Genomic DNA, 12,095 nt, shown 5'->3' on the forward strand with positions numbered 1-12,095 from the left:
CTTAACTCATGTTTTGATCAGTTTTGATCAGGTTTTGATCAGTTTGTGCCTGTTACGTATGAGGAGAGGCGCCTTAGTTGTTCACCAGGGCGGGGCCACCCTGGTCGCTGGTTTGTGACGTTGTATGTGGGGGCGGGGTCAGAGATGAAGCCATGGCGGTCCTCTCCGCTCGCCTGGTTCGCCTCACCACTCGCCCCCGTCTGTTTATCTGAGCGCAAATGAGCAAGCCTGCCACTCTGTGCCTCCGGGGCCTTGTGCGATCTGTCTCAATGCTCGCCTCTTCACTGGTTTATCTGCGTGCAAATGCTCGACTGACCGCAGACAGCCAGCCGCGCCTCTTCCCTGTGTCGGCCCGTGGCTGGCCCGTGGCTAGCCCGCACCTGGGATCCGCGCCCTCAGCCGCCTGAGCACCGCCTCCTCGGGGGATCTTTTTTGCTCGACCCACTCCGCTGCTGGCTTCGCCCCTCTCACCGGTTTAGCTGAGCGGTTGGTTGTTTTTGGACTTCGTATTGTTCGATTTTCTGTGTGGTTTGGTTGCGTTTATTGTTGTTAAAACTTTGTTGTTTTTAGATTTGGCTGTGTGAGGATGCAAAGTGTTTCCACCTACGCCTCCATCTTGGCGGAAATCCCCAGCCATCAACCTTTTACTCTTGTTGACTTTAGAGCCCTCTTTATTCAGGGACTAAGACACCACAGTTAAAGCCTCATTCCTTGGGCTGCACCTCCCACCAGGGAGAGAAGCGTCAGGACCACAGAACAAAGTTTGTCTCTTCCTTCGGTCTCCTGTGTTGCTGGGCTTGGCACTGTTATTGCTCTTGTCTTTATTTAAAATTTTGATATTGTGTTCATCGTGGATCTTTTGGGGTTTAAATTTTGACTTTGAAAACTATTTTATTCAAATATTATTTATCTAGATGGCTGAGTTTCTTGGCATCGTCTTAAATTTTGCATCCTAAGCAAGTGCCCCACTTATCCCGCCCAGGTCTGGTGCCTTCCCACCCTCCTCAGAAGTGGCTTCCGCTCCGCATTTGTCCGTCCACAGGGAAGCAAGGTTACCAAGGTTTACACAAATGGTACTGTGATGCCTGGAGGTTTTTGTGACTCACTTATTTTTTAATTTAATCACCTATTATCGAGGTATAATTTGCATACATATTTTAATTATAAAGCTGCATGAGCTTTGAGAGATGTATCCCCTTTTGCCACCATTGTGAGGCAACCACCTTTTATGTGGGAGTAAATTCAGGTTGACAGAAGAGTCGGGGAGGTGGCACCCAGAGCTCCGTACACCCTTCGCCCAGCTTTCCCTCATGTCAGTGTCTTACATCATTCTGGCACGTGTCAAAAAAGAAGTTGCTCTTGGTACAATGCTATTGAGTAAACTATATACTTTATCTGGATTTCAGCAGTTTTATCACTGTGCCTTTTTGTTGTTGTTTGAGGATCTAATCTTGGACTACAGTGCATTTAGCACAACTTAGTTTTAAGCTCTATTTTAATACTCTTGAATTATCATAAGTTATTTGGGGCTCTGTTACGTATCTCATTGTTTTTGAGCTCCCCTCTCTGATGTTGGAATGTCGTTTTAATGAAGAAGCTGCATCGACCTCCATTTTCATGCACAAAAATTTTGCAGGTTGACCTATGTCCTCTACTAGTAGGTGGACATTAATTAGTGTAGGTTTTTTAATGTTTAAGTGGATGGTGTTGTACTGTCTCGGTTCCAAAAAGCATTTGAAACGGCTACAAAAATGTGCACAATTTAACATGGTTTTTAAACAGATAAAGAAATGATACCAAGTGGGAAATAAAGGTAAGGGTGGTACAGGGTTCCTGCCAGGAGCGGGTTGGCACCGGCCACAGGCACCGGCCTGTGTGCTTGCTGGCGTAGGCAGGCTGCACGTTTGGCTTTACGTTCCGAGAGGAAGAGAGAAACAGTGGGGTAATTGTGTCTGTATGGATAAAAATACAGCAAGATGTGAAGATGTGTGGTATTTCTGGCTGTGAGATCCTAGAGAAATTTCCCTTGTGGTTCCTATAATTCATAGGAACCTGAATTATGAATTCATAGGAACCTCAACTGAATGAAAACTCATATCATTCAGTTCTGGGAAATTTTCTTGAATAATTTCATTAAGACTTCTTGTCCCGAGTGTTCTCTGTTTTGTCTTTCTAGAACCTTTATTAGTTTGAACTTCCAGAAGTGATTATCTCTATTTCTTATCTACCTCTTTTGTTTTCCATCATGTTGTCATTTCACTATATTTTCTGAGAGATTCCCTCAAAATTATAATCCAGTCTTTCATTATAATCCAGGCAAATGAAGAGTGAAGGGGTCTTTGTGATTGCTGGGTTGAGGCTGGAGTAAATATCTCTAAGTGTTCCTTTTACTAAATCTGGTTCTTATTTCATGGCTGAAATAGCATCTTTTACCTCCAAGGACATTCATCATTATCTTATATCAGCATAGTTTGTTTCTTCCAAGTTCAGTTCAGTTCAACAAGTATTTATTCAGTCAAACTCTGTTCTGGGTGCTTGGTATAGGTCAGCCCATGAAGCAAAGGTACCTGCCGCTGTGAGGGTCACGTTTGGTGGAGAAGAGGATAGAGACACACACAACTGTAAACAAATATGTAAACTACACGTGATGTTAGAAGGTGGTAAATGCTAGGGAAAAGAAGTGGGGGCGGGGTGCAGTTGTCATTTTAAATAGATGGTCAGCATAGGTCTCATTGGGAAGGTGGCTTTTGGGCATGGACTTGAAAGAGGTAAAGAAGTTAACCATGTGGGTATCTGGGAGAAAAGCATTCTAGGTAGAGGGAAGAGCCAAAGTCAAGGTTCTTAGGTGGGATCCTGTCTGGCATATTTGAAGAACAGGAACAGCAAGGAGGCCACTGTGGGAGTGACTGTCGAGGAGGTCAAAAAAGTAATGTGGGGTCAGGAGGGCAAGAGGATAGGGGACCAGGTCACCTCCTAGGGTCTTGTGGGACTAACTATTCTCTCGTACAGTAGTCAGATCCGGCTCATCACCTGTTTTTGTAAATGAATTTTATTGGTACAGTCACATTCATTTACATACTGGCCATGACTGCCTTGCACCACACAGAAGGAGGTGGGTAGTAGCTGTAGAGACCACCTGGCCTGCGAAGCCTAAACTTTTATTCGTTGACCCTTTATAGAAAAAAGTTTTGGGACTCTATTCTAAAGTCCATACGGACTTTCAGATTCTTAATCTGTAAAATCATGAAGGGTATTAATCATTTGTGTTTGTTCACCCAAGTTGTAATTTTAGAACAAATTTAGAGAGTAGTTATACAGGCAATCAACGGTAAATGTACAGCCCCGACCAGGTGGCTCAGCTGGGTGGAGCGCCGTCCTGTGCACCAAAAGGTTGCGGGTTTGATCCCTCACGGGGCGCCTGCGGGAGGCAACCAGTCTGTGTTTCTCTCTCACATTGATGTTTCTCTCTCTCTCCCTCCCCCTCACTCTAAAATCAATAAACATACTTTTGGGTGAGGATTTTTAAAAAGAAGTAAATATATAAAATGTGCCTCTTTAAGAAGTTTGATAGTGTTAACGATTGAAGGAAGATTTAAAGAAATGGATACACGGTTTATAGCAGGTCATTGAGGAGAAGTCAGGAGTCTGTGTCCTTCTTTCCACGCATACCTTTGGCACGGTGTTTTACTTTTGATCATCATTCATTCAGCACGACACCGAATAAAAAGCAGTGAACAAAATAGATGTGGTCCTGCCTTCACAGAGCTTACAGTCCATTGAGGAATACAGTCAGGAAGTGACATTCTGGTCTGATAAAAATTCTGTCACGGAGGAAGTGTAGGCTGCTGGAGCACACCGGGTCGGGGGCGTGGCCTAGAAGCCGCCAGGTGGGGGCTGTGGCCTGGGGGGCACTGGCTGGACCACAGGGAGGCTCGCTGTGCTCACGGGGAGGAAAGGGGGGGGGGGCCGGGCTGAGGCTGGCTCCTGCAGGGCCATGTGAGAAGATAGGACCGTGAGAGCCTGGGAGCCATGAAGGGGCTTTAAGCAGAGTCGGGTGTGATCGAATTTACACTTTACAAATGTCACCGTAGTTTACTATGAGGACCGTGGATTGTAGCAAGTGTGAATACAAGGAAACTGATTATGAGGTTATTGAATTTTTCTCAGTGTTACTTAATCGATAAGTAAGAATTCAGTTAACTAAGTTTAGGTAGACGCGTACTTGTTTAGGAACACGCAGTGTAAAGTCCAAGGGAGAAATGGCGCCGTGTTTCTGTTGAACGTATTCCTGTAATCAAGTATCACGTGAGTCAGTTTCTGAGACTCAGCAGTATTGGGAGGAAGTGTCTGTCATCCTTTTACCACCTGAAGAGCTGGGTCAGATCCTCTGTGTTTAGGGAGGTAGACATGCTTGCTGTGTGAAAGGTTGTTGCTTGTTTTAACTGTGGGGCTGTATTTTCTCAGTACCTGTCTTGTCACTTGTCTCCCCACAGTTGTTCTTTCGTCAGGTTAACGTGGAAATCATAGGACAGAGGATGGTTAAAACCACTTCTCAGTTTATGTTGGCACAGAAAAGACAGCAACCAAGGACAGCTATCAAACTCGAAACTTTTCTCACAGTTACGTGGTGACTCTGGGCATTTTTCTTGTCTAGAAAATTCTTGGTTTGCTAAATTTAAAAAGCAAAGGTCCATTGTTCTCCTCTGCTTATCTTGAAAAAGTAATTGGTTTAATAATGGAAAAATACAGAAAAGTAAAGGGGAAAAAAATTATCCATGGGCCCTTCATTTTGGAGACAGTCTAGTTATAATTTTGATATAATTGCCTTCTATTTTGTGATTTATTTTGTTTTGTCATATAGTTATGTTTATTTTGTAGGTACTTTTTGGAACAGAGTGATTTTGTGTTACATAGTTATGATACGCACACACACAGACCCAGTTTTTAAAATTTTGTTATTTTTAAAGCATCTTTGATGTTTGCAAAATAGTATACCAAATATCTGTATGTGGATACTTGATATAAATGTATGCAAATATATATATTCTCCTGTCATTGGATATTTCAGGTGTCTGTTTTTATAATATGAAGTAACAGTGGGATCCTACCTTTACCCACAAAGCACACACAACCATTTTAAATTATTTTATTACTTGGCACTGCGCATAGACTTTACAGTTTGTCTTTGGGTTTTGCAAGCCAGTTGCGGATCTGTGCGGCCTGAGCTCAGCCGCATAATTAGAAAACACTGGAGCATGAGTTCTCAGATGGTGACGAAAATGGGCGCCATGAGTACGAGCGGTCCGGCCAGGGAGTGGGTGCGAGGGAGGCCTTGCCCCTTGTCCGCCTCTGTGGACGAGGCGGTTTTAATTCTCCCCGCTGCCTTCTTCCCTCGCAGGGGTCTGAGGAGCAGACCGTGGTCTACGTGGTCGGGCGGGCGGGCCGCCAGCACTGGCAGCACGTCTACACCGCGGTCACCAGGGGCCGCAGCAGAGTGTACGTCATCGCGGAGGAGTCTCACCTGCGGAACGCGATTTCGAAGAAGAGTGTCCGCAGGAAAACCCGCTTGAAACAGTTTTTGCAAAATGAGCTCTCCATGAGCTGTGCATCTCCAGCAGATGGTGCGTCTCCGTCGCAGAGCTCCAGAACACAGCCCTCGGCGTCGCCGCTCCCGATGGGCACAGCTGACGCTGGGACAAAGGGTGTCCCCAGAAGCCAGGCCTCTGCGGCCGATGACCAGATGCCTGCCTTTGCTGGAAGATGGAAAGTTTCTTCCCCTGATGAAGCAGATACAGACGAAGATCCATCCAAATCTCGAGGGTTCAAAAGAACTTGTGTCATGAATGAAGATGAAAGTCCAAACAAAATTCTTATGGTAGGGGTGACGTTCTTGTGGACTGGAGCTTTATTTAAATATCGCTGGCTTCAGTGTGCTTATCTGTACGAAAGTGCTGCGTGTTTCTATTAGTGCTGCTTTGCGCTGCAGGATGTAAAGACCAGTGTTTTCCTCTCCGCCACACCCAGCTGGTCCTGGTTCTGTTTCTCACTCTGCCAAGGCTGGCACTCCAGGCAGCCGCAGTCGGTGGGCTTGTCAGGGGGAACCTTCTGTCTACGCGTCATTCTTACCAGCCTCACCCTCCCCCCGCCCATTTTTAGGCCCTAATCTCACTTACACCAGAACTCCACTGGTACAAGTGGTAGAAGTGGCTGGTTCCAGTCCTCTTGTCAACCTGAGAGGCCTTTCCTTATGTCTTGTTCTTGACGTTTTCCCCTGACATTCCTAGTAGTTTTAAATGCTGCTACCACTTCAACGTTTCCTTCCTTGATTGCACCAGTACCTTATCGCCCTCCCTCCCACCTCCCGGCCTCATTTCCCCTCATGTCTTCACTCCCCATCTTCCCGTTCTCTGACTGGAGACATTGCCTGGAGGACCCATTCCTCTGTTCTTTGAGGATTGTTTCCCGAAGTTTCAGCTGTCACCTTTGCAATGATGATTTGTTCAACTGGTAGTTTTCAGTTGCCTGCTCTGCTCTGGGAATTCAGCAGTAGGCGCCAGTTCCCACTCTTGCTCTGATGGCCCGTGGAGGGGACAGAAGGAATGCGCAAGTAACTTGGTGCTTCACTAAGTGTTCTGGGCACTAGAGAGGAGATAATGAACCAGCTCCCCAGTCCGCATCTCTGATCCTAGAAATGGACTTGCTGAAACCACAGCCCAATATCTGTTTTTTCTTTTCTTTTTTCCTGATTTCTCCATTTCAGGCAACACTCACCCAGTTATAGAAGCTTAGAATTTTGGAGTCACCTTTGGCTTCCCTCACTTTCACCCTCCACCTCTACTTGCTAGATTTGTCACAAAATGTATCAGGAATTTCTTTTATTCCGTTTAGCCTGGGCAGTTTTAGATCCTCATCTCCTCGGATGACTGGATGACTGGATGACTGGATGACTGCTCACCCGGCTCCCTTCCCCTCGCGCTGCCCTGCACGTCCTCACCAAATTAGCCTGCCTTACGGGCTCTGTTTGCTCCTGTGTTTAAAGGCCTTCAGTGGCTCTCTCGTGCTTACAACATAAACTTAGACTATCCAGCTTGGCATTTGAGACCTTTCGTAGTTTGATCCCAGCATCGTTTTATTTCTGCCTCTTCTTTTTCTGCTTCAGTCAAACTGGTCTCTTCATTCACTAAAATGAGCCACACTTACTCTCCCTTTTTCCCTTTGGCTTTTATTATGCAACTTGGTTTGGATTCCTCATTCTTTCTGCCTCTCCTCATTTAGCATTTTAAAAAATTTAGATCCTCTTGTCACTGGTCTAAATGCTAGAGGGAGGAAAACAGACCAGTCTGGCTTTCTTGACATTACAATCTGCCAAGGGGTCATAGGCAGTAAATACAAGAGAAATAAATGTTCGGGTCAAGATAGATCCTATGACAAAAATAAAGGTAGTGAAGTGGGGGATGGTGGGGATGGGGGAGTGGGCAGGAGGTGCTATGTGGTGGTCAGGTAAGGCCTCCCTGAGGAGATGACCCACAGCTGAACAATGAGCAGCCAGGTGAGGCTCAGAGGACCTGCCTCCCAGGCTGAGGAGCTAGCGATGCAAAGCCTGGAAGGGACTGACTTTATTGGAAGGGGGAGGCAGGTCAGTGTGGCCAGGGAATGAGGAAGAGAGGGTGTGTAGGTGTTGGTGGTGGAGAGAGAGCAGGGCTGTGAGGGGCAGGGGGGCTGGGGTTTCATGCTGTTTGCAGTGGGAATGCTTTGGAGAGCTGTGAGCAGAGGGTGGTATCATCTAAAGTGCAGCTGTCTGAGCCTGACTCAGAATAAGCCCTCAGAGTTCTCCGAATGTTATCTATTGCTTGATCATTTACAATGAGCTTTACCTATACACCCTGTGTTCCTATGCAGATGAACCCAATAAAAGCCCACTGAGGAAAAGGCTTCTGGCCCTTCTCCATTAAGAGATGGGCCACCTTTCCTCCCCAAGCAGATCATGTCTTGGTAGACTTATTCTCATCCATGGGGGACAGGGGAACCTGTGGGTGGAGCCCCCCCCCAAGTGAGATGGGAAAACCCAGGAGTGTAAGTAAAGGTGCTGCCTTTAGGTACACGCGGGGGCAGGGGCTCTGCTTCCACTACAATCAGGTGGGAGCAGGTGCCCTGTGTTGCTGGGTTTAGGGATGGAAGGTGAAGCTGTTCTCAGCTAATTACCTCCTCCCATCTTACCTGTCTTCATAGTAGAATCCAGCTGAGTTTCTGTTTTGTTCATGAAACCCTCCCTGTCTTTGAAGGAACACGTCACTCCCCCACGCAGCACTTGTATCCAGTTTGACTCTGTGCACAAAGCTTCGGGAGGACCGCGTGCTGATTACATAGTAACCAAATATACTCAGTGAGTAAATCATGAGTTGTGAATACGTGGCATTCCATCCTTAAAAACAATTGGACCCTTATTGTCCTTACATGTTGGGTTCAAAGTCATACTTATTTTGTAGTGTCCTTCTTGCTTTGAGAATTCCTATGAAAATCACTTTTAGAGGCATATGAATGTTTATAAGGGAAGCGAACTTCTACTGAGACCTATTTTGGTTTTTAGACATACTCCAAAGTCATTCGTTTCATAGTTTTATGAATTGGATTATCCAACTTGGGTAATATCATTTTGTGATTTTTAAAATTTTAATCTATTTTTATTTTTAACTTATATTTTATTGATTACGCTATTACAGTTGTCATGATTTTTCCCCCTTTGCCCCTCTTCTACCCAGCAGCCCCCAAATCCCTCAGGCAGTCCCTACCCCATTGTTCCTGTCCATGGGCCATGCATGTAAGTTCTTTGTCTACTCCATTTCTTATGCTGTACTTTACATCCCCAGGGCTATTCTGTAACTACCCATTTGTACTTCTTAATTCCCTCACCTCTTCACCCATTTCTCCATACCCCCCTCCCATTTGGAAACCATCAAAACGCTTTGTGTATCGATAATTCTGTCTCTGTTCTTCTTGCTTAGTTTGTTTTTTAGACTCATGTTGACAGGTATGTATTTATTGCCATTTTATTCATCCTTTTGATCTTTTAAAATAAACCCCTTTAACATTTCATATAATAATGGTTTGGTGATGGTGAGCTCCTGTAGTTTCGTCTTGTCTGGGAAGCTCTTTATCTGCCCTTCAATTCTAAGTGACAGCTGTGCTGGGTAGAGCAATCTTGGCTGTGGGTCCCTTTTTTTTATGACTTTGAATATTTCTTACCAATCGCTTCCAGCCTGCAAAGTTTCTTTTGGGAATATATCCGACAGTCTTATGGGGACTTCCTTGTAGGTAACTGCTTTTCTCTTTATCTTTAACCTTCAGCATTTTAATTATGATGTATTTTGGACTGGGCCCTTTGCATCTGTCTTGTTTGGGACCCTCTGTGCCTCCTGGACTTGCATGTCTATTTCCTTCACCAAATTAGGGAAGTTTTCCTTCGTTATTTTTTCAAAGAGATTTCCAATTTCTTGCTCTTTTCTCCTTCTGGCACCCCTATGATGTGGATGTTGGGCATCTTGAAGCTGTCTCAGAGGCTGCTTACACTGTCCTCATTTTTTGGATTCTCTTTCCTTTTTGTTGTTCTGATTGGTTGTTTTTTTTGCTTCCTTATGTTCCAGATCATTAATTTGATCCTTGACTTCATCCATTCTACTGTTTCTCTGTAAATTGTTCTTTATTTCAATGAGTGTATCCTTTGTTTCTGACTGGATCCTTTTTATGTTGTTGAGGTCCTCACTAAGTTTCTTGAGCATTGTGATTTTTGAAAAAACAGGTTGGATTATAAATTATTTCCAAAGGTCCCCCAGAAGCTTAAGAGTTGCTTTACGTGCCGACAGCAGCCTTGTTGCAGTGAGCCTCGGTTTCCCAGACTGTGTAGTAAAGATGAGATGGTGCAGGTCACTGGGGGCCCGTTGGACAAAACCTACCTGTCCCGGGGTTCAGCCCTCAAGGGAGAAATAATGTATATTCTGACCCCAAATGGATGTGAGATGGTTAGGAAGAGCTCTGAGAATGTGCCGACAGTGTGTGAAGTGCTGGCACGTTAGTAGGCCACCAGCAGGGAACAGTGTGGCCCGAGCACAGCGGGCCCGAAGCGGGCTGGGCGGAGGAACCAGGGAAGAGACGGCAGCTCTTCGAAGACACCGTGCTCCTGCAGCTGTGGAGAGCACTAGAAACGTTTAAAGAGCTCTGGGGATTGAAATTTATGAAGGCGACGCTGGCAGGACTTTAACAGATGATGGTTGGGCAGACACGGAGAGGGGGCCCGTGAGTTCCCAAAACAAAGAGATTATTTTCGTAGCTTACTCCGAATGATTATGCTCTGAACTCAGGTAGTAGCATTTGGGGTGGAGAAGAGAGGCGAAGGGGTGTCGTTGGTGGCACGCACTTGTCACTCACTTATACAGGTAGGGTTGGACCTGAAGATGATTCCCAGGCTTCTGGCTTGGGCTTCCAGGGGGGTCCAGGTACCATTCATCCGGATTTGGGAAAAGAGGCCGGGGGACAGGTTTTGTGGGAAAAGTGCTAAAACTGGACATCGTGGGGAAGAAGTTCGTTCTTCCCGGAAGTGCAAGGACCACTGCCGCTTCATTCCGTGCTCTGGCTCAGCTCTAGGGTGATGAATTTGTCTCAGCAAAGCATTTTCTTTTTCTGAAATTAAATGTATTGACTCTTACAAAGACCATGGGATAAATAAGGCTTTGACAGAAAAGTGAGGCAATTCCATAGAAAGAGTCTTTCTAAAAGTTTCTGGCTTTGCATTTCTTACTATTAACGTGGGCTGGGGGTTAGGGTTATGCAGCAGTGTCTGGAGGAAGCAGCACCACCCACCTTCAGGCCTGCGCCTGCCACAACTGTCCCGCTCTGGCTGAGGCCAGCGTCACAGATCTGTGAGCACAGAGTGACTGTGGGGGTGTCCAGTGCCTACCGATGTCACAGTGTAACAGCAGCAGCACGAGCCAAATTCTCTAACTGAAGGGGATACACTTTCTTACAAGGTCTGCTGGAAGTATGTGGCATTTACAAGAATCCCTAGAAATGAGGACCAGAATTCAAAGCTTCAGGGCTGACACATGAAGAACTTCTGTGCTTTCATGATTCTAGACTTTCAGGTGCCTTGAGGTGTGTCATTCTTAAAAGATGAAATTCATTGACAAGGGCTGCCCACGTTCCCCCCTTTTTTATGTTCACACTGACGAAAGCCAAATTGGCTTTTAAGTTCTACAGACACTAAGGCTGGTCTCGTCCAAAATGGCAGCTTTTGCTTTTCCATGGGTTCATAGCTTTGGCTTTGGAAACGTGTTCCAAAAGTAAATATTGGCCTGGTTTTTCTCTTTCCCTGGCCTGCCCCCATCAAAAAAAGAGGGAAAACAAAAATCTCCCTTTAAATAAAAACATGTGTAAACATTCTAAAATTGATCACATAAAGCAGTGATTTCCAGAACTTTTTATGGAAAATGACATTTTAACATAAAAAAATTAGGAAAGACATAATTACATAATCCCTGAAGAGAGTCCTTGTATTAGTCAGGGTTCTCTAGAGAGAGAATCAGTAGGATATGTCTGTCTGTCTGTCAGCCTGCCTGCCCGTCTGTATCTGTCTCTCTGGGTTTATTTGAAGGAATTGGCTCTTGTCCTCGTGGAGGCTGAAAGTCTGAAATCGACCGGTAGGTTGGTGGATCCAGGGGAGAATTCCTCCTTCCTGGGGTGAGGTCGGTCTTCTTTTTAAGGTCTTCAGTCAATGGGAGGCCCGCCTGCATTATGGGGGTTAATCTGCAGTACTACTAGTCTACTGATTTATAGTAGAGGTTAATCTCCTCTAAAGGGTACCTTCACAGAAACATCCAGAACTGTGTTCGACAAATAAATATCTGGGCAGCATGGCTTAGCCAAGTGGACACAAAAGTAACCATCACAGTCACCTAAGTGGAACAGATGTTGCGTTGTGAAACACCGAGTCGTGCCTGTGTTTCTCATCTCCCTGTGGGGGTAGCACTCCCCCATGACCACACCGGTCCACTGGCCTTTGCATGGGAATCACTGCTAGTGTCGAGAAGATGCTGGTGGCCCAG

The 12,095-nt window shown here is 45.6% G+C and overlaps 1 protein-coding gene across 5 annotated transcripts in view; it reads left to right on the forward strand.

The window, feature by feature from the left end:
• The window catches only part of HELB (DNA helicase B), a 39,109-nt gene that overhangs the window by 23,855 nt on the left and 3,159 nt on the right, over positions 1-12,095 (forward strand). For 2 of the 5 annotated variants that reach the window (XM_053661609.1, XM_053661611.1), the window contains 2 exons: positions 5,399-5,875; positions 8,283-8,383. The exons of 1 other annotated variant lie outside the window; for it this stretch is intronic. In XM_053661609.1, coding sequence (XP_053517584.1) covers positions 5,399-5,875; positions 8,283-8,383 — 578 coding nt within the window. Of the gene's footprint in view, positions 1-4,493; positions 4,939-5,398; positions 5,876-8,282; positions 8,384-12,095 lie in introns of those variants that run through there. 2 more of the 5 variants (XM_053661610.1, XM_053661612.1) reach the window with 2 other exon arrangements.

This window comes from Artibeus jamaicensis, unplaced genomic scaffold (assembly GCF_021234435.1).
Source record: "Artibeus jamaicensis isolate MK-2021 breed Jamaican fruit bat unplaced genomic scaffold, CSHL_Jam_final contig_233, whole genome shotgun sequence".
In the NCBI taxonomy this organism is placed as follows: domain Eukaryota; kingdom Metazoa; phylum Chordata; class Mammalia; order Chiroptera; family Phyllostomidae; genus Artibeus; species Artibeus jamaicensis.